This window comes from Falco peregrinus, chromosome 16 (assembly GCF_023634155.1).
Source record: "Falco peregrinus isolate bFalPer1 chromosome 16, bFalPer1.pri, whole genome shotgun sequence".
NCBI classification, from domain to species: Eukaryota; Metazoa; Chordata; class Aves; order Falconiformes; family Falconidae; genus Falco; species Falco peregrinus.
The window spans coordinates 3958597-3981361 of NC_073736.1; the positions used below are offsets into that span (position 1 = coordinate 3958597).

The 22765-nt window shown below is 44.4% G+C and overlaps 1 protein-coding gene and 1 long non-coding RNA gene across 2 annotated transcripts; one reads left to right on the forward strand and one right to left on the reverse strand.

Moving 5' to 3' along the window:
- The first annotated feature begins 543 nt into the window (after positions 1 to 543).
- Positions 544 to 22063, forward strand: APOBEC2 (apolipoprotein B mRNA editing enzyme catalytic subunit 2). Its single transcript, XM_005239657.4, is given in 6 exon segments — positions 544 to 701; positions 2348 to 2554; positions 2984 to 3122; positions 12572 to 12732; positions 20574 to 21121; positions 21702 to 22063. Coding segments are annotated over 4 exon segments (1014 nt in total). The 5' UTR covers positions 544 to 701; positions 2348 to 2381; the 3' UTR covers positions 21115 to 21121; positions 21702 to 22063.
- LOC114012762 (uncharacterized) lies at positions 3072 to 4048 on the reverse strand. The gene is made up of 2 exons (XR_003555446.2): positions 3591 to 4048; positions 3072 to 3229 (listed from the first exon to the last, which is right to left on the reverse strand). It is a non-coding gene; the product is annotated as an uncharacterized LOC114012762 (long non-coding RNA).
- Positions 22064 to 22765: the final 702 nt, after the last annotated feature.

Here is a 22765-nt window from a genome sequence, read left to right on the forward strand (position 1 = left end):
TTCAAGTGTTTTCCAGTGAATTTTAGCCAAAAGGCTAGTGCGCGGGCGACCACCGAAAGCATCTGGTTAATCACTGTTGTGTAAAACAGCGCATGGGGGACTGGCACGGCAGGGATACCCTCGCACATCCAGCAGGCTCCTCCTGCCCTGCTCACAGCCACCGACACGCTCTGGGATAGATCCTCGCATGGGGTAGAGCAGCAGAGCTTGCATCCATGGAACACGCACGGAAATCCTGCTGTTATGGACCTGATCCCTTATGCAACGGGGATGTCCATGTGAGAAATGACCCTGTTCATTTGTCCGCAACACGCTTTATTTTTTACTTTTGCCTGCCCAAAGCACTCGCAGGCGGGTGAAAGGGTGCTCCTCTGCCACCCTCCGCAAGATGCTGGTCCTCAACCCCAGCCAAGAGCCTCAGATGTCCCATCTCGACGGTGCCTGGACCAGAAGCGGGTCCTGCCCTCCGCCCCTTGCTCAACCACCGCCAAAGCCCCTGAAATCCTCGCCCAGCGTGGGCTCTCTTGTGTAATCTCATCCAGCCACCGGCATGCACACACACCCTTTTTTTTTTCTGCTATTTAGGTAAAACTGAGCCAACAATTTCTTCATTGTATAGCAGCACCCGCACTGCAGGCAGAAGCTGGCCTTGGATGTCCAACCCTTTTCCTTTGCGAGGGAGAGGAAGGCAGTAAGAGACGGTAAGGTTCTTTACAGCTCCTACCCCGTTAAGTTCTTAACAGCTGCAAGAAGAAATAAGGTTTTATAACAGTGTTGTGTTATTTTCAACCCTCAGTTGCTTCCGCAGTCAATCAGGTTAATCTGGCAACTACAAAGGGGTTGGGAGGAGGGAAAAATCTACTTTTCCCATATTACTTTTCCAAAGTACTATAGAGGAACCTGAACTCAGCTGGTGCTGTTTTATTTAGACTTTAAAAGCAAGGGCTAACAGCTTTAATTTTTTGCTCAGTGTTCGGTTGATTTTCTGGTTCTGTAGACACTTTAATAGCACTATAAATTGTCTGGTAAAGGAATTGTTAGAGACGGTGTCTGCCGTATTTGTTCCTCAGTGACGTGTAAATTGGCTTGTACTGCTGCCATGCGTTTCTAAAGATGAATGCTTCATAGCACGATGATAATAATAACAATTAGCATAGGATATAGCAAAGCGTTAATTGTGAATTAAAATCCCGAACAGAGATGCCTGTGCAGATCAGTCCCTTCCTCGTGCTCCCTGTCTCTGAACAGCGCTCGGAGTGCCAGGGCCATTCCCGAGGCGAGGAAATGTTCTGTGCCTGCTCTTCTCTTCCTGCACTGCTAAAAGCCAGTCCTTGCCAAGCGCATTCGCCCAAGTGCACTGCGCACTTCTGCTGACAGCACAAAACTGCCGTGCCCCTGGTGAATCCTCTGCGTTATCCCTGGTGAATGCTAATTTGGGTTTAATTCCTTAATGGATCAACAGGGAAGGCAAACATAGAGACCAAAGGAAGGAGGACAAACGACAGGCAGGTTCCGAGCCCTACAGAGAATAACGGCAGGGGAAGAGAGGGGACAGAGAATGAAATGCTAGCTGTTACCCTGAACACAGCTGTCTTGTGCGGAAGCATAACGTAATTATTAAAGTGAAAGTTCCTTCCTTTTACGCAAGAGGAAGACCATGAGGAAATTAAGACGCTACTGTTGTGCCTCAGCTTACCTGTTTGCAGAGGTGAGAATCCACCTCCGCCTGCTGGGGCTGCAGGGAGGGTTCAACAAGGTTCATTAAAATCTGCTGTAAGGATGCTGTCTTGTTGTAGACTCATTTAAAATATAAAGGCATGGTGAAAAATTAGACAGAGTCAGAATGGATGGGGTTTTCCCGGGATGATCTGTCTGGGTTTTCATATTGAGAATAGCATGCAGAGGGGAGAGAACAGCTCTGCTGAGATGCACAGCCTCCGTGAACGTATGTTACAGTTTGTGTGCTGTCTGGCTTAGGCATTTGGGGGAGGAATGATAAAAGTAACTGCAGTCTTGTCTTCTACGAATACAACCACCTTAGCTGAACCCTGCCACACAAATACTGAAATACAAACTGAAATGAAAAGCCATGAAATACCAGGGAGGAGCTACTTTGCTGGGTGGATCAGGAAAAATGTACCTGTGATAGAAATAATTACCTTTATTTCAGAGATTGGGAGATGGGCAGAGGGCAGCCAGCTGCAGAGCTGAATGCAACGCTAAATACTTAGATTTCGCTTTAGAGACTGAAGTGGAATATGGACAATCAGAGAAAAAGCTTGAAAGATCAAAGTAGGAAAAAATGTCTTTTTAAAATGATAATCAATTATTATTTTTTAACTCGCAGCAGGCAAAAGGCTACTTCAAGCCACCAAGGAAGGATGTGGGCTTATACTGCTGGTTTTACTGTCCTGCCTCACATTGGAGGTTTCCTTGGCTGGTTCATTAATCGAAAAGAAATACCTGTTTGGTATGAGAAGCTGAAAAAGCCTTCATGGTGTCCACCCCGCAAAATATTCCCTGTTGCTTGGACTGTCCTGTACACCGGCATGGGGTAAGTTTTGCATATTACTCCCTCTCTCACCTTGCCATTTCTGACACTCAGAAGAGCAGTCGTTGCAAACTCTTTCATTTGCTTTTGGGATATCCCTCGTACCCGAACCTGCAGGGCACACCAGGTACGCTTATTCCTACCCGATGCAGTACAGCCCGAGCCATGCTCTGGGCCGAGTGCCTCAGATTCCCACTGCAGGCGATGCTTTTGGCCAGGGACACAGCCTGTGCTCAGCTTTGTAACCACGTACCAAAACCAGCCATGTCCTGGGGAGGTCGTACAAGCCACCCAGGTACGCGACAGATGCAACCGTCGTGCAAATGCGACTGTCCTGCAAATCCCTGTTGCAAAACAATCTCACATGAAAAGACTTTGTCTGTATTAGGGATTTACTCACTGCAAAACACTAATGTCTTTCCCTCTTCACAGCTATGCCTCCTACCTGATATGGAATGACCTGGGTGGCTGCAGCAGCAAAGCCCTCGTCCCGCTTGGCCTCTACGGGGCTCAGCTGGTCTTGAACTGGGCTTGGCCTCCCCTCTTCTTCAGCGCACATAACCTGAAGATGGTAACGTATCTGGCCATCCATTCATCTTGTTTGCTGGTGTCCCTGCCACAGGGGTTTTGGGGTTCCTTGGAGATTTTCTAACTAGCATTGTGCAATTGCAAAGAGAGCTGCAAGAAGAGCTTTTGCTCAGGTACACGCTGCACCTGGTCTAGACAATGGTATCAGTCCCTTCCACCCCTCACCCTGCTCTTGCCATGCAGATAGCCAGCCCCGCCAGCGCAGGGTGGGAGATCAGTGAGTCAATAGCCCAGCTGCTGCAGCTCCTAGTTAAGGATTTGGGGTTAGAGATAAGTCCCTCTGGGAGTCACACCCGGCGCCAGCAAGCAGCAAAGCTAGCATCCCTGGTGGGGGGTGCGGTGAGGGGCTTATCGAGCAAATACAACGCCCTGTGGATGGCAGAGCCCACAAGGAGGATATGCGGGAAGGTGAGGCACAGCTGAATTGGTGCTATATTCAAAAAGCACTTACCTCAGGTGCCAAGGCCCACAGGTGATGGAAGCACAGAGCAGGATATATGCTTCCATCCGAATTTTGTCACCCTGTGGATGAAAGGTACATTTACAAAGTTTGTGAAGTGATAATAGTCACCAATATTAAGACAAGCACGTTTGTGATCTGCCTGCATAGGCATCAGCAGCAGAAGGGGGCACTGATCGTCATAAACAGTGTATTAATGTGCAAAACTCAATAATGAACAAAAAAATATTAACGTTAGTCTTGGCTGCTGGCGTGATACATTCAGATCTCGCTGATTAGAGTTCGGAGCCACGGTCGTGGGGTTTAGGACCACTCAAGGTAACTTGTCAGTGCTAAACCTGCCCCGTTCCTATCCCATCTCACCACCTTTAGTAGGATGGTTTCTAGCTGTGTGTGGGGAAGACTGCTGCACGTTCCCAGGAGTGAGCTCCTGAGTCGTCTTCTCTCTGCTCCAGGCACTGATCGACATCCTGTGCTTGGACGTCCTGGCGATAGGCACGACGTGCTCCTGGTACCGCATTAACAAGATAGCAGCACTGCTGATGGTGCCTTACCTGGGCTGGCTGGCCATGGCGACCTGCCTCACAATCCGCATCTGGAAGGACAACCCTGAGCAAAAAGCAGGAAAGAGTGAATAAGAGCGGGACAGAAACGAAGGCATTTTGTGAAGCTAACCTATGCTGATGTGAACCAAGATCTGATGATTTGGGGGATTCGGTTTTGGGACAGGCATCAGAACATGCCTCCTGTTCCCACCTTCATCGCAGCTGTGTAAAGGAAAGGTTTGCATCACACACCCACGTGCTCCTTTAAAGTAACCGTCCATCCTTAACCTGGGAACCATTTTCTCCAGCACTGCTGAGGTTTGGGGGCTACAGCTGTATGGTGACCTTGATGCTATCAGGTCAAATTCCATTAGCCAAATTAGGATCTCATGACAGCAGCATAATTCAGAGTAGCAATCCTGGACACCCCTCGAAACTGTTATTACCATTCCCCCAGAGAGCAGAACTTGTTCACACATGTGGTAAGTCCCATCACCTCTTCTGGGACCAAACAAAAATGCCCTTCACTCATGCACACCAATTTTTAAGAACTTACTTGATTTTTTGCTATTTGTGCTGTAGCTTCATTTTCATGTATCACCTGGTTTGTGCTTTATACCATTAACTTTTTATCTGTCAGCTACTGAGCAAGCAGTAATCTGTCTTGTTCTGCTAGTGAAAGGAGACCGGGCACTTTGACTTCTATTTGTGGAGTATCACACTTCTTGAGTTTCATGCTCCAAGATAAAGCAGCAATGATTAGAATGCAAATGCTTTTCCCAAGATGAAATTTCTCTTTTCCACTTCTGTGTGCTATTCCTCAGCAGAAAAGAAAAACTAACACAGTGCCTTTGAAGAAAACACTTAAAATGTTTTCTTAAGTACAGAAACACAAGAGCCTTTGTAAAATTCAAGAGCTTGCTCACACTGCTTTGAAGGTTGTAATTACATGACTGGCAAAAAACCCCATGCCAGGTCTGTCAGGTGCAGTATGGGTAACTCATCCCAGACTCTTTTCATTCCTGAATATTATTAAGCAGATATTAAGTATTATTAAGTAGTTCCAGAGAAACGGGACCAAGCCAAGACAGAACCAGACACAAGAGGTGCATGGATAGCCCCTGTCCATCCTTTTTTCTGGCCACTGCCTTAGATAGATCTGAACCTTAGATGCTGCTCTCCACAAAGAATACTTACTATTATTTTTAATCGATAGAAGCAATATATGTCAAGAAAAGTGGTAAGTGGATCTTCTTTCTGGCAGCTGACTGTCGATTAAGGTGCGTGGGTACACTTGCAAAGGTTGGGGGTAGGAGGGCTTAGCTGGGGTTGTAACATAAATTGCATTTGCTTTTAATAAAACCAAGCCACTTTTGTTTGGAGAATAAATAAATCCAAGTTATTCTTGTTTTACTGGTTTGGCACTTGGTTTCCCAAAAGCTCAAGGGACCTGCTCTGGAGTCCATGGCTTGTGCTCTGGCTCCAGAGGGCAGGGGATTTACAGCCAGACTCGTGCCTGGCTGCACATTAGGAGTAAATGGGCTGTGTGGGTTTTGAGCCTAAAGATCCCAGAGGTTCCTTCAGAGCAGAGACACGCTCGTTTGGGGATGCATCCCCATGACAGGCTCCTCCCTTATACCTCACCCACAGCTTCAAGGTAAGGAAGCTAATTCTTGGGTTTGGGGTCCCTCCTGAGTCACATCCAGCCCGGTTTTTAGAGATGCTGAATATTCTCAGGTCCAACTCACGTCAATGGCAGAGCTGGGTGCTCAGCGTGACTGAAAGCTGGGACCAGGAGAAACCAATACCAGTAGCTGAGAGCAGGTGAAATTTGTAGTGCTTTTCGAAAATTTGGTCATATATCTTGTGCTGTCATTTTGATCCCATTCATTATTTTTCCCTTCTAGCTACAGGACACCTTTATGCAGGACTGCTGCTGCAAGCATATTGCTATAATCTCCCGAGTAAAAGCTGCATAAGAACAGGCCATTGAATAGACGTGGCTGTAAGCAGGAGCAGGACTATAAAGCATGAGCACTGCAAGCAGCACTAGAAAAATCATAAGCTACTTTAACAAAAATAAAAAAATAAAAAAAAAATCCTATATATTTCAGGGCTTTATGTAACTGTATGTTACCACGGAGCTTATTTACAGCGGTGCCTCGTCTGTGTCTTCTAGAAAGCCACATGCTAAAGGACAGGAAGACATAAATTATTTCTTCCTAAAAAGAAGCTAATATCTGGGCTGCAGATTCAATTCAGTGGACTTAAGAATGATTTAGGGCACCTGAACATCATTACGCCTGTCCTTTCCAAGTCAGCACAGCAAAGCCACCAGGAACAGAGATGAGCAGAGCCACCTAGTGCAGCCAGGAGGGATGGAACAAGCCTTTACAGTGAGCTCTGCCTTTTGGAAAGGGGAAAAGTATTACTTCAATCACATTTAAGTTGGCAAGTGACTCTAGATCTGGTTCAAACCTGCAACGTTTTAATAACATGTCTAAATTAAAGATATGGATGCACATTTGCTCAGCTTTCGTAAATTAGTCGGCTTTCCCCTCCTTCCATTTTTTTTTTGTTCAGTTAAAGGAAAATCTGGTATTAAGAGTAATTTTTTGATCTTTTCATGTTTGCCCTCCCCATTTTCCCAACCGATGTGACTAGCTGACATGTTTTTGTCTACATTTCAGTTCCTCTTCCTTCCAGTCCACCTACAAGTGCACCAATAGCTTATCTTTGCTACTTGCATTTTCTTGCAGGCAGCAAAAACAGATGTTCCTACATATGATATACATAATAGCTTGAAATCAATTGACGAAGTTAAATTCTGCAAAGCACCCTCTTGTATTAATATTTAAAGCATCATTTAGTGTATTTGCTATTTAAACAGATACACTAAACCCCCTTGCGCAACAGTAACTTTAATGACATTTCAAAGTCAGTCATCTAGAAAATGTATTAGTTATACTGTGCAGTGCAGACCAAAATCAGGCTCTGCCTTTGTGGAGCTGGAGGGGTCCTGGTTTCCCATCAGTGATGGCTAACGGGGCTTGTGCTCCCGGTCACACGATGGCTGGAAGAAGCACGTGGCCATGCAGCCCTTGCCTGGATCCATCCCCGAGTTGCAAAGGGAAGAGGAAAAAAAACCAAAGCAAAGAGATGCTAGAAATCCAAAGCTAAATTAGCTTGTGGAATGGATACCACGTCCCACCCAGCATCATGAACATTCATAACCCACGACAGGACATGTCGCGGTCTACGTGATTCAAGCAGTGACTCAGACAAAGGCTGTGCATTCATGACAGCTTTCATGGGGTCGTGGCATTTAGAGAAGGGCCACCTCTCAGATCACCACGTCTGACTATGATCCCTCTCTTCAAACTTCAGCCAGTCTTTCCAGAAAGACCTATTTGAAATTAAACTGATCGTTACACTTGATCTTAGCCCAAAGGGCACATCCACGGCTGCTGCATACGCAATATTTGTGCATAAACAAAATCTCGCTGCCTTTCAGTCCGGTCTTTTCCTAAGCCTTGTCTCATTCAATAATTTACCAGCTGTTCCAGAAAACGCTTTGGCTTCAGCAGTAAGGAACTTTAATTGATTTGCTGATGTCTGGAGCTATGTTAAAATACAGTCTAATGCTAGAGAGGATTTGCTGCTGTGTGCATGTAAACTTCAGAGAGCCGAGTATGGGCCAGCAGCTAACCCCACTGCCCCGTCGTTAGCACGGGGTGGTGCAGAATATAAATTCTTGTGACTTTGAGCACCTGCGGCATGGCTGGGGCTGACCTTCCCCTTGAACTGCTCCCAGTAAAGCTGCAGCAGAAGCCCAGCAGGAAAGAGGTTGTGCTGCTTGGAGGTGTCATTAACTTCCAGTTGGGCTTTGAATTAATTGGACACTGCCAACAAAACAGACTCTTTCCCAGCTCTACAGCAACATGGTGATGGGTGTGTGAAGCTTGGGGATCAGGAGCCAGGGAGGCCCAGGCTGTAGCTGTGAAGATAAGGCAGACAAGGAGGTGAGAGCATCGCTTATCTCTGCTGGTACCACAGCTGGCTTCGGGTCTGGTGGAGTGCCTTCCATGGGGAGCCACCACCCTGCCCAGAGGGACGCGAGCACTGGCCAGGTCGAGCCCATGGGACGCCGCAGTGTCTGCACCAGTGTTTCCTGCCCCTTCTTTTAAATCTTGGCAGCATGGTCCTGCAGCAGGAGGAGAGGGACAGGTGAGAACCCACAGGGGCCAAGAAAAGGAAAGCTGCCTCTGCACATCACTGTCAGTGTGTTTATTTATTTATCACGTAACGGTAGTTACAACTGGAAAAAGCAGGAGGGGGATTGCTGCCAGACAATGTATCTAGGGAGATGTTTTGTTAGTGCCACCAGCTGTCCCTTTGGAATAGAGAGCACGTCTGAGCCATGACTCACACAGCCAGTGTCTTATTTCACTCTTGCATCTATCCAAAAAATGTTCCTTTAGCCCGAGAATGCAGTAAAAGCCTCCTTTTCCTGGCAAGCACTGTCGCAGCCAGGTCTCTTCTACTGCCCCTGTGTGATGAGGAGAGGAAACCAACCATTTTAACTTCAGGAAAGTAACTCCTGCGACAATTAGAGGAACAGCAGACAACCTGCCTGGGAGACAGGTGAAGGCAATACGGTACTCTCTCTGTGAGATACCGATTTAGGATGGGGTGAAAAAGTCATCATATTGTTCAGAGATGCCTCTAAAGTCAGCAGAGAAACTATTCCGGACTCGGATGGATGCAGGATCACATCTTAATATCGAATACTTCAGCAAAGCTAGAAAGCTGCTCCCAGAACAGGTTGTCAGCCCAGCCTTGCCTTGCTAGCAGCCGCCTTCGCTGGCGGTGCTCCCACGCAGACAGCTCTTCAAATCTTACTGCGACTCGGCGTCCCCGAGGACTGCTCTTCCCCATCACTTCACCGAGGTCTGCTCAGGCGTTCTGCCCTCCATACCCTGACACAGTGAGGCCAGATCTTTTAAAACAGAGACAGACAGACCGCCAGATGTTGCAGGACACATCTGCCACAGGATGGAGAACAGGCTCAGGGCAGGACACCACAGCTTGGGCTTGCACCACTGAGATGGCATTGGCTCAATGGCCGATCCTGTGGCTGCAGTGCAGGGCTGTGGTCACCTCGGAGGTTTCCCCACACACGAGGTGCAGCTGCTGAAGAATTTTACCTACGAGGGAAAAGTCTGCAGCTACCGGCTGCGTCCAGCCTGCTGGGTGCGGGGAGACGCCACGAGGTGCTGCTGGAAGGTTTGGCTCTTGCCATGGGGGAGCGAACAAGAAGAGACAACGGACTGAGTCACATTCTCCCTGCGCAAGACCCAACATGCGTGGGGACCTCTTGTGCCCCATCAGCAGCTGAACAGCGATTCCAGCGTGCAGGGCACTCCGAGCAGCATGAAATTCAGAGTCAACTAAATAAGCCATCCAATCAGTGGGGAGAGGGGAACCTCGATAAAAACGCTGGTTGGCAAGTGCAATGACTTCAGTTAACCTAAGTGCCACTGGAAGGTCCTCACAAGAGGCTAACCGCATCCCTGGCACCTCTCAGCACCCGTGTCCCAGCTCCTTCTCTGAACTAGCTGACGGAAAAAAAATTTCCGTCACTGGCTTCAGTCATCAGGCCCACGCACCAAGCTCTTGTACACACGTGCGCACCTCGGGGGAAACTCGGGTCACTAAAAACCAACCAAACAAAACTGATCAAAGCTTTCATTCCTATGGCTCTAACGCAAAATGTCAGATTGACAGCGACTCGGTGGTGTCCTTTTATATTTTTGGCACAGGCAGATGCTGCGACAGGGTGGATCATGACTATTTAGTGCACTGCCCTAGATGGAGCGGCGAAGCAGCTGGGGGAGGGCTGGATTGAGGTAGAGTCTCAGTGCCACATTCCCGAGATTAGATTAGAGCTCAGCCCTGAACCCTGCAGAGGGGCCAGGCCAGTGAAAGCTAAAGGCTGCAAGAAGGATGGGACCCTAGCCATCAAGAGCTTCCAAAAATAAAGAAAAGTGGGTCAGAGGGACTGAAATGCTTCTTTTAAGTGTAAGGGTAAGAAGGAAACAAGCTGTCACTCATTAAGAGAGGATTCCCATCCCCAAAAATACTGGCTGAAATGTCAAAGGTGAGAGTAATTGGACAGGGGACTTGGAATTTGAGCACAGTTGCCATGCGAGAGGAAAAACACTACACCTGCCCTCCAGGAAAAGTATTTTGAGCTTAAAGATAAATAAAATTCTGCATCATGAAAATGAAAGATCCGTGTTCCATGGATAGGATGTCTTGGAACTTGTCAAATCCTTGATTCCGCTGTTGTCACAATACTCTCCATGCCAGCAGTGTCAGTCATCAAATAAACAACTTCTCATCGCTAGCAAACAGTGTGGGAGTAAAGTGGGGGGTGGGATGCTCTGTCCCCAGAACAACTGCATTTCAGTGATGTTACTAATGAAAAGCTACAAAAGATACTGTAGCACAGAAAGGCAGGCTGCTCTTAACAAGGGGGCTTGAGAGTAGCCAGAATGAATTATCTATGATAACATATTATTTATTGCCTATGATAATAAATTATCTGCCCCATGGCAAAAATTTATTTCACTTTGTGATAATGCAGACCCCTCTAGAGTCTCTAAAGAGCTGACTACAACAACATCACAAAGACTGAGTTTGGCCTGAAAGCAGGTATTCACACCTATTTGATTTCTATGGAATGTGGTTTATCCTCCCCAAACTAGGAGCAGGCTTTCCACTAAGTACAGACTGAGCACTCAATCAAATCTAGCTTAGTATTTCATATTTATCCAAATCTTGATGATGCGGGGTTGTGAACTAAGTGCAGACCCCAAGATACTGGAGATTTGATTTCCAATATGCGTTGGCTAAAACATGAGTTCTGCACAGCTACACATTTTCCATTTACTTTCGCCCTCATCGCATAGCAGGATTAGTCTCCAAGAAAAATCATACTCAGGTTTTCATTAGGCTTGGCTCACATGGGATTTACACAGACTTTACATCATTTAAATTCAGTGAGCAACTGGAAGAATTTCACATAATCCTGAAAGAAAAAAGGAAAAGAGAACTCCCCCAGCCCAAACATATAAAACTCTAAAAAGAGCTCATGTGAAAGCTACATTACCCCCGAGTATCCTTCTGAGATAGCAGAGCCTCTTTCAGAAATCTGGTTGATACAGTGCCGAGCAAACCAAACATCCCAAACTTGTGTCAATAAAATCTTTATAGTCCTTCTCACTTCTCTTTGTATGAAAGACTCCACACCCACACTAGTCCAGGCAAACCCCAATAAGTACCTTAGCAGAATGCCTCCAGTAGCCTGTCCTCAGCACGCTGCTGACACCAGTCCCAGTTATAACCAGCATAACCACACACTTCACTTCTCATCACACCTCCACCACGGGCTCTCATCTGCCTGATTATTTGGCTCCAGCACAATCACTCATTCAACATCTGCATCCTCTGCAGTGGCAAAGATGAAAGAAACTAAGAAATACGGCAAGAATCACTAAGCCCAGCAGTTTTCAACTGGTTACCCTTACCTAGCCATGTTACCGCTCCTGGTATGCTGGGCATCTTTCAAACGTTCAGGCAACAGTGAAAAAAAGAAGAAAAAAAAAAACAAAAACAGAACAACAGGTAGATGCTCAGTACGTGCACTCGGAATTGCCCTGCACCAGAAACAGTGTCCCACTGTGAATTATACAGCTGACTTTAAAATATGTGGGAGCAGGTTCTGGCTTGCCTTTACACCAGTACACTCTGTCAGCAACTTCAACAAGCAAGATTTCACCCTGTTCAGCTCCCGTTTTGTGTCCCTGCACGGATGAGCAGGGTGGAAGGAAAGGCAGGTCTCCTGCTCCTCCGAGCACTCCTGCTGGCATGCAACATGAGGCCAAATCCACCAACAATGGGGATTTCTCAGCAAACCAAATGGGGATTATCCCTTTCCCCCCTTGCCCAAGCCAAAACAATGGTCCTTCAAGGTCAGCAATGTAATAAACTGGCAAAAGAAGATAAATGGAAAAGCTGCCAGCTCTGCATCTTGCCAGCTGTCACACTAATGGATAAATAGGTACTATGCTTCCAAGATTTTCCATCTATCGCTTAACCCGCCCACAGTGAAGTTGTCAGATTTAAATTAAAAGGGGAGCAAGAGGGACTGTTAAAAAGACTTAGAGAAAGCAAGGGAAGGAGGCGACATCTGAGAGCCCTGGGTCATCCTACCCCATCCAGCCTCTATCATTGCTGCTTTGTTCCGTATTTAGCTCCTGACAACTGTGCCTAGTGCAGGAACTCCCAGCTCTGTTTTTCCCTCCTCCCTCTGCTGTCTCCTCTCCCCGAGAGCTCTCAGAAATCGCTCTTTCTTTTTCCCAGTGGCCATAACTTAATACTCCCATACTCAAGAAGATGGCAGAAAAGCAGGAGGAGCCCAGCAACACCCAGAATGGAGAGCCTGACAATGCAGAAGAAGGCGAGGAAAAAAAGAAGAAGAAGTTGAAGCGGGAAGACCTGCCGCCATTTGAAATTGTGACAGGGTAAGAGGTTGGGATATAAATACGAGGGTGCAAGAGAGTGAAGTGGGGATGTTCAAAGGTCTCTGTCTCAGCTCTTATGTTGGGTAATCAAAGACGGCATCTTCAGCCAGTGCACTTCTGAATATTTTTAAATGGTGTAAGTACGGATTTTGTTATTGTGGAGTTTTGTTAGAAGTTTCAATGAGCTTTACGGAGGATGGATTCACACCAGCCAGGCAGAAAAATCTTTGTTTTATACAAGCAGGTCTGTTTCTTTAGTGTTGACTGATTCCCTTACAGTGGGAGCAGTCCCACTGACTGCAAAGGGATCACTTGCCTGATGATATCGGGATGGTAGGTACTGGCCCTTGATGAGCGCTGAATATTGATTTCTTGGGATGATCAATGGCTCTTGTCTGAAAGTTTCTCTGTCTGTGGATTAGGAAAAAATACTCCTGCTATGGCTGATTTGCTTTATGGACCTAAGGGACAGATTTTTCAAGAGAGCTAAAATTCCACATTTTCAAGCACTCCACACCCACAGCTGGAGCCTGACTTCCAAAAAAGCCTAACTCACAGAAAGGCACCAAAACAACAGGCAGTTTTCAAGACAGCAAAGCAGCAAGCAGCTCCTTTCTTCCAGCGAGTCTGGCCTTTGCAAAAGGCAGATGTAACAGAGATCTACTAGGAAGGTGAACTGTCAGGCGTAACTGACAGCTGCAACTAGGAAAAAACCTCTGTAATCTCCTATCTCTACACATTTCAAAATGTTTGTTGTAGTAGTAGTAGTAGCAGCAAGATGCCCTGTGTCATGCTTCCCTCTGGTCTCCCTTAGCAGCCACCGAGGCAGTGTTCCCAGTGTGTAAACCAAAACTACGGTTTCTTCCAGCTGCTCAAATGTAAAGCTCAGGCCACACACCCTAAAATCCCACTTGGAATCCATCTGCCTGTGACACGGTCACTGGGAAGAAAGATTCTGGAAATACAATTTGGCTGGCATTTCTGAAAACAGTGCATGAGGCAGGACAGCACCTACGTCTGATCTCACACAATTGGGTTACATTCCTGTGCAGGGGTGAAAAAAAAAACATTTTCTCCTTAAAACGTGTCTGCTCTGAAAAAAATAACTTCTTGAGGAGGGGGCTGTTCTCAGCCTTTGGTCTCTGTCATACACAAACATGGAAATAATACACGTCTGCTAAAGCAGTGACTTTTAAGAAATCAAGAAATTAATTGATTTCTTGATTAAGAAATCAAGACATTAAAAAATTAAGAAATCTTTTTAAGAAAAGCACATCCCTCTGCTAGGAAGGGAGCTAAGACACCAAAAATTGTTTATACAAGCCACTGGACCAATGACACATACGGTGACAATTTCTAGACAATTAAGATGTACTAAAATGAATCTCCATGAAGAAGTTAGATTTTTCAGCCTTGCAGCACTCAACTTTGCAATTAGAAATGCTAAGGAATTGGGCAGTACCTTCAAACTTCCTTGCTAAGCCAAACTCAACCTGGATAGGAATTGGTATGCTAATCATGGATGAAAAATAATTTCTTAGTGTCATCCTGCAATTAAATTATTTGCTGAAATTACATGGGCATTGCAGAATTTGACAGGACTTTCCGCTCCGGAAAGGCAACAACAAGAACACGAGGGAAGACGTGCTTACAGAAAGGAGTAAAACCGGGAAAAGTTAACCTGCTGAGATTCAGGAGTGAGCTGCACAGCTGGAACTGCACCAGGGCAGAGGGACTAAAGTAAGAGCAGCAAGTGATGCAAGGAAGCCTCGGGTAACGCTTTTGCGGGGACAAGTTAATGTCTGTGATATGGCATCTACATATGTTAAGTTGGTACCAGCTGGTTTTCACGTTCTATACCCCGATTCCAAGCAAGACAAGAGTTCTAAGGTTTTGAAATGAAAGTACTCAGACACCTGATGAGAGATGACAGAGCTGCTGGTATGCGAGTATACCACCCCCATCACAATATTATTTGGAAAACGCTTATAAATATCTGGTGAATTCCTGTAGGAACTGGGACCAAGTCTCCTCTGATTATTAGTTTATTACTAATACGCTGGCTAAGGTGAGAATGAGGAAGTAAAGCAGAAATCCTAAAGGACCCTGAAAGAGGTACAGAAAAATCCAGCAATTTTTACTTTCATTAAGTACGCTGTGAGTTTAGACTGTGCCTTGACCTACTATGATCACTGTTAGAATTTTTCTAATTATTTACAAATTTTCAGCCAATAAAGTCAGTTATGTGAATTATGAGAAAACACATAACTGCAACTGTGGAAGCACTTAAATCCAATTACATTGCATTTCAGTTTTAGCCCTTGGATTAGGGGCATCTTATGACACAGCCAAGTTTTCAAGCTGTTCCTTATAGCTCTGGGGAGTCTGGCTTACAAGAAAAATACTGGGAATGTAATTACTCTGTTTAAGAATATTAACCCCTTTTTTTGTCAACATTTGGCTCACAATCCTGGATAAATATAAGCCCCATCTGTGTACATTTCATGACAATTAAGCAGACACATTTATTTACACTTTCCCCAGAGTGTAAATGAGGCTCCTTCTGGCAGTGACAAATCCTTGGTTCCTGTTACAGTTGATCGTTACAGGCTTTCTATAATCAATGAGCCCAGCATGCGTTTATCTGTGAATAGCTGTCAAAGAGCAAGTCAAAGGACAGTGTTTTATCACTTTAAACCACCTAAGACCATAGTAAATTAGTCACTGAACAAATATTGAAATCTAAAGATTATGTCCTACTTGTTTACAGCATCTTTTAGATAATCCTGTAGTTTTATTCTCTCATTAGAAGTTCTCACTCTCTTCTCCTACCTGACATGCAATACTGCCAGTGTCACACTGGGCAGCTGCTCTGTTCCTCCAGCCTACCCTATTTCAGCAAAACCTTCTGCTCAGTCCAGTACCATTCTTACAGATTGAGGTTTCTGTCTCAAAGTTTCTATCTTTTTCATCTCCATGTGACCTAATGGATGACAAAACACTTTGCTCCCCAGGGTAAGCCCTTCGATAAATTAGGTTTGAGGCATTTAGAAAATCCCTACAGATCACCCTTTAACGATGACCTTCAGAGAAGGAGGAGGATGAGGATTTCAACTTTCACCTTCCCCATACACCGTGAGCTATGCGACCACCTGCATCCCATTGCGGGAACAGGTGATTATTAAGAATATTATGACAGTTCAGTGCCTGTAAACAATTTTTAAACTTTCTATATACATAAAACTTATCTGCAAGTCTTACAATGACTGTAATGCCTTCACTGGAGAGGGAAATAGCAAGCCAACTTCACTAACTGCAACGAAAAAACAACAACAGAAAAGTAATTAGCCTAGTCACTGAAATATCTGATATTTGCATATTTTAATAGATTGCAAAGTCACAGGCAAGATGACACAATTTTTATGTTTAGAAGTTACAGCAGTAAAGCTTCCACTACAAGAAAATACAAGAACAGAACTCACATCTCCTAGGCACATTTTGTTTGCATTATCTCTCCTTAATGTTGGAACAAAAATAAAGGGTAAAATAGAGATAATATTAACATTTGTACACCACCTGTCATTCAAACATGGGAAAATGGGCTTGCCAAGAATTAGTCATTTACTCAGAAACAGTCTATTCAAAGCTAAACTTGAGTTTCCAAAGAAGTTGGCTTAATGACACAGCTGTTTCAGGGATGTATTTTGATGCTCAATTGTTTGCAAAGAGTTTTAATCTACCCAAATAAACCATACAATTTTGATACTTCACTTTGCAATAAGTTATGAGGGTCATCTGCCAATCACGCTGTAATTCAAAAGGTGAAATTATGCAGCATACGGCAATTAAATATATATGCACCCTTAAGGTACACGTGGTTTGTTCTTGCCCACTCTCTCCCCACTGAACCACTTGCTACAGGGCTTTCCAGTTACTTGCAGGACCAGAGAGACCTTCCCCAGGTCCCTACTGCTGGGAAGTCACATAGCAAGGACTCAGCTAAGCCCTGTCAGGCCAGAAGTTTACAATTCACACTTGTGCCAAAGCGTCCTCCCTGCTCTGGTTTACATGGGATTAAGCAGATTCTTGCTAACTAGCACACACAGCCCATTGCTTGCCTGTGTATCCACGATCAGCCAATTTTCCAAGCTCTCAGCCAGCTACTTACAGACTTGGGAAATGCCCTTAGCTTTGTTTACATTCTTTACCTGAAACTTATTAAGCTGATGGATATGCCATGTTGCTAGGAGGATAGATTTAGGTGAACATCCCAGATAATCTTAGACGCTGAGATGATAAGCAATAAAACCCATCTAGAAGGCCTGTCTAAATAACCTCTGAGTCAAAGCATCCTGGAACAGATTGCTGCTGTTTAAACAGTTCATCAAAACATAACAGACTCAATCCCACCACTGATGTAACCACTCTGCGGTCAGGAGAGTTAAATCAGGAATGAACTTCCATGTGACTCTGATGTGCCACATTTAAATATATGATGTTATTTTAAAACAACTTATTGTAGCCTTACAAACTTAGCTCTGAAACGAGGCAACGGGTGGCTTATGTCAGACCCAACGTAGCTGGACTTCAGAGAAATTGTTAATTAAAGAATCATTAAATCATTAGCAAAGAACCATTCATTATCTAGGATATAAAGCAGGAAAATCGCTGTTCTCAGAAGCATGTGAAATTTTTTGTCTCAAAGACCAAGAGAAAGGAGTTCAGGGAATAAGCGGCACCGTGCTAAATTAGAATCTGATAATGCTCTTTAATAAAATCAGTGAAAGCCTTACAATTAATCTCAAATAAAATAAGACTCGCTCTAACAAAACTTTAAGTCATCTACTGTAAAGGAACAGCAGTCAAAATGCTAAGAAAAGGAAGCTGAAATAGTCTTTCCAGGTAGTTTAGAAATTGTGCAAGCCAGTGCAAGTTTCCCTTACCTAGGCTTGTGCTAACTCTCAATGCAAACTAGGGAACCACAGACCAAATCATACCCAAACACCATGAATCATTTGCTCATTAATCAAAATAAAAGTCTGCATCCACACTACTGCTTCTCATCCCTCATTAATACACCGCAAGCTAAAACATTAATAGCATGGAAGGCTCCCAAACGGGCTTTTCTGTTGTTTAAATCCCTTCTTGTGCAGATCCCATCTACGTAGAATGGAACAATACAAGGCTTTAATTATATCGTTTAAGAAGCAGCTCAACACCTGCTTCTAGTAAAATTTCTACAGCTGAACTAGCACTCTCAACTTCCACTGTCACGGATCAATGATATGTGAAAAGAATTACGGTGGTCCTTGACTGACAGCAACAGTAGATATTCCCAGGGCAGATGCAATTCTGTGAACAAAATTGTTTTGACTCATACATCTTGTTGCATTTAGAAGACTAATGAACTTCCTCTCGCAGTACAAAGTACAACTGTGCCAACCCAACCACATCAACTCTCACACCACTTGGCTGGTACAGTACACTGATATTCCAAGTGAAGTCGTTCATCTGTAAAATCACGCGCTGGGAAATCCAAAACAGAAGTGGGAACTGTAACTCCAGTCCTTTTACTGCCAATCTGTGTAGCAGGCCCAAATGCACCCCAGATACTACAGCAGTATCATAAAAAATTAAATAGAGAGGGTGTTCTTTTGTTTTCGCTTTCTCAAAAGCCAGAAGTGCCACAGGACTTTGGCAGCAAGAAAATTCCTGGCTGCATGAAGTATGGAACACACGTACCAGAGAGGAATTTCTGAAACTTTGTAAGTAGAATTAAACATTCAAATGTTTAAATACAATTTTCCATAAAATAACACAGCTAAAGCAGCCTGATGATCACTGTAATTTACTCCGAGTTACGTATCTAGACAGCACACCATTTCCAATTTGTTTCTAAGCAAAAAGCCATTTGCTTACAGAACATAACGTATTTGCAGCCAGGTATTTCATGCAGAACTCTTAAATGCCTATTTCCTGGTCTTTCTGCTCACATTCCCATTCCAATCCCTCCAATTTGTACAGAATATCATGCTGTTTGGGGCTTTTCTTGCAGACTTAGCAAAGCCTTACCCTTTGCACTTCCACTAATTTTAAAAAACATCAGATCCAGCTCTTCATCAACAGTCCCTGCCCCCGACCTGCAAGCATCCCACACTTCCAGTGTCCCATACTAGCATTTCCCACTAGTGATCTGACAGCACCTTCATTCGTAGTTCCCACATTACTACACAAGCATAATATACTGATCTTGATTCTTTTCACTCTTTCCCATACTGTTCACTTCCACCACCTCCGGAGACATCTTGTGAGATGTTGCATCACAAATTGTTCTTTCCTTTCAGCAGAACGATGCTTTGCCACTTACTTCTGCAGCCTCTTTGCTCTCCCCAATTAAATTTTCCAAGAGTCTGAGAATCTCTCCTGACCTTTGCTCAGTGTACCCCCTGGAGAGGCCTGACATTACAATCCGACTATAGATGAGACAGGGATGAATAAGACACTTACTGTTTTACAAAGATTCATTACTGCCTCACTGGGAATATCAAGGTTATAGGTCCACCTAAAGCTCAGATGAGAGGAGTACAACATGCCAGAAGATTACGAGTGTGTAATAAATGAAATACTGTCCTACTGCTGTTCATTATTTCACTTTGACTGCTTTGTGCAGTCTTCACTCCTGTCCTTTGTAGCACTTCATGGGTCACAAGGCATGATGTCAGCAGTATCTTTTTCATCGTTCCACCTAACATCCTTCAAGTACTAGTCCTTGTACTGATGTACTCCACAGTTAGATGCTAAAGGGGCAATCAGGAAAGCCTGGTACTCCTAAGAAAGGAGCAGGTACTATGAGACAACACAGCTTTCCTTTTTGACCTCTTCACTCAACAATGCGTAAAAGCTATACATGGTATTTTAAGGGACTGCTATTAATTTCCCTAAATAACAGCAGACTACCTTGTCTGGGTGAAAAGAGGACTGCAAACACATTACTCACTGTGATGATTCACTTTGGATTATGCTTCTATAGAAACCCAGAATGGAAGAAGTGCGATACAATTTTTTTTAAAAAATATCTGAAGTTTATCAGTAGTATCTATGAGACAGCTATCAAACTTCAGTAGGAAATACACTTTTTCATAGCAAAGTTAGATTTGATCTCAGGTATTTTATTAAACTAAAATCACAACATAATCCTACTGAATATTTGTATTCAACTGATACTGGAAGAGTAAAACTAGAACACGTGAAAACTGCAACTAGACAGTCACGCTTGCCTCTACTCAGAGGAAATCCAGACTGCAAAAGCACTGGGGGTAAAACATTAGTTAGCGATGCTAGACATCATCCTAACAATTTAGGGCAACAGGTCCTGCAGATTAATATTGCACCACCACCCTGAGAGAACTATGTTAATGGCCTAGAAAACAGAACAGTTCAGGCTATAGGTGCATTAAGACTGGGAAAATGCCAGGTGCTGTCCCTCCTTAACAACAGCAAGTATCATAGTCTCAACAAATACGTTTCAGAAGCAAGCTCCTCTTCAAATACCTCAATGCCAATACCTGAAATTCCCAGTACAAGTTTGTTAAAATGAAGTGAAAAAGACTAGGTAGTAAGAACGGGCCTGTAAGCCTCACTACACAGCAAAACTAGCTGAGTAACTTAGAATTTTTAATGTATTCTTATCCTTCTGTTAAAAGGCATCTCCTTTTAATACATGGAGAAATGCAGCCTTCGTAGATGCAACGATGTCCAAGATCACACGCAGGAACTAAACAAATGCTATAACCCTTTATTGTCAGCCTCTGAGATGCTTCTCTCCTCTCCACTTTCTATAGGGAGCGCCTCCCAGCCATGTTTTTCAAATTCCAGTTCAGGAATGTGGAATACAGCTCAGGCAGGAACAAAACCTTCCTGTGTTATGTTGTCGAGACCCAAGGCAAAGAGTCAGTGACTTCTCGGGGTTACCTGGAAGATGAGCACGCTGCCGCCCATGCAGAAATGGCTTTCTTTAACACAATTTTACCAAAGTTTGAATCAAGCCTCCGCTACAACATCACTTGGTACGTCTCCTCCAGTCCCTGTGTGACCTGTGCTGATCGGATAACCGAGACCCTAAAGAAGAACAAGAACCTGCATCTGACAATCATGGTAGGGCGCCTCTTCATGTGGGAAGAGCCAGAAATGCAGGCTGCCCTGAAAAAAATGAAGTCAGTTGGCTGCAAGCTGAGGATTATGAAGCCTCAAGACTTTGAGTATGTCTGGCAGAACTTTGTGGAACAGGAGGAAGGAGAGGAAGCAAAGGCTTTCGTGCCATGGGAGGACATTCAAGAGAACTTCCAGTATTACGAGGAAAAGCTGGCCGAGATTTTACACTGAAGCTCACGTGAGTGAGGATTTCCACTTGGTCACGTACCTCCTTGTACTAGTATTACAGACTCCTCTTTTTTTTCCTCAGGTTCTTAAAGATGTAACCCAGAGCCAACTTCAGTTATTGTTACACTCCTATGTACCTGGCAGGGTTTGCCTGTACCCAAATACAGACAATAACCCCTGGCAGTAACTTACCCTTTAAGGGTAATAACGCTACAGTGGGCTCCTCCACAGCAAACACATTAAGGGATTTAGAGTTGGGGTTTTTTTCTCCTCTAAGTAAACATCTCCAGGAATAAATAATAAAATGGTAGCAGGGTCACTAGGTGCAACAATCATTGCTCCCCACATGCATGGTTATTTGTAACACACACGGAAACAGTGAGAGGAAGGTGGAGAAAAGGGGATTCCCCCACCCCACAAAGTCTAGCCCTCTAGAAAAAAAAACCAAAACAACCAACCACTAAAGGAAATCAGTTATCATTGCAGAATTGCCTTTTTGATTTTTTAAGGAGTACAAAAGTCACCTATTTAAGCCATAAAACATGAAAGCATTTAAAGGTTCTAACACATCTCTCTTTTACCTCCCCCAGGACCAATTCAGAAAAGATTATGAAGAGAGATGCAACAGACTTGGACATCTAGGACACTCCCACTTTCCAAGCTTTGATTCCAGCAGGATGGAGTACCAACTTCTGGAACACCAGGCCCTGATGGACTACAAATACACGTACAAAACAGATCTTTGGTGATTGGGATTTTTTTTGGTTTGTTTTATTCCTCCCCCTACGCTGGCCCCCACCCCAAACAAACCCATGCTGCCTCTGCCGATACGAAAAAAAGAAAGCAACGTACGGTGTGGTTAAAGTCTTGAACGAAATGGATTGCAGTGGACCTACAGGAAGACTGTAGGCCTCAAGTACTGGGATGCCTCTATCAGAAAATACCTTAGAACAAAGCTGGCAATTAGATAAATGCATTTAGAAAGTACATTCTTCATAAATATTAAGAAGAGAGGGATTTAAGATAAGAAAAAAAAAAAAAGTCTTCTTCCTCTTGTCGTCCTCAGAGCTGTGAATTAAACTAGGGGTAACTGGTCTATGCCGAATTATGACAGAGCCCCAAGTACTTGATTTCAAACACATCAAATACCTTCTTCCCTTGTTCAATGATGTTTGTGATAATAAAATTGGGAAAGGCAAAGTGAAATAAAATTGGAAGTCACTGCAAAAGCTCAAGCACTGTTTACTCCTTCCCCTCTACTTGCAAGAGGTCCTAAATTTAATCTGACAAGTGAGACATCCTGGGACAGCCATATATGAAATATTTCCTAGGCAAAGCGCAGCATAACGAGAAGAGAGAATTACTACATGCCAAAAAAATTTCAAGAGTACATACAAGCGTGGGAGACACGAAAATATGGGCCTATCACTTTCCACCTAAAACTAGGCACAGACCAAGTAAGGGGTCATGGGGGACACACACTGGCTAAGAAACTGAGTCAGATAGGGTTTGTTCTTCCAACCGGTTCTTCCTTGGTTTCTCCTGGACCTGACGGAGAAACCCCAGAGGCCATGAAGAAGGTCAGAGGGCTGGAGCACCTCTCCTATAAGGACGGGCTGAGGGTTGGGGTTGTTCAGCTTGGAGAAGGCTCCAG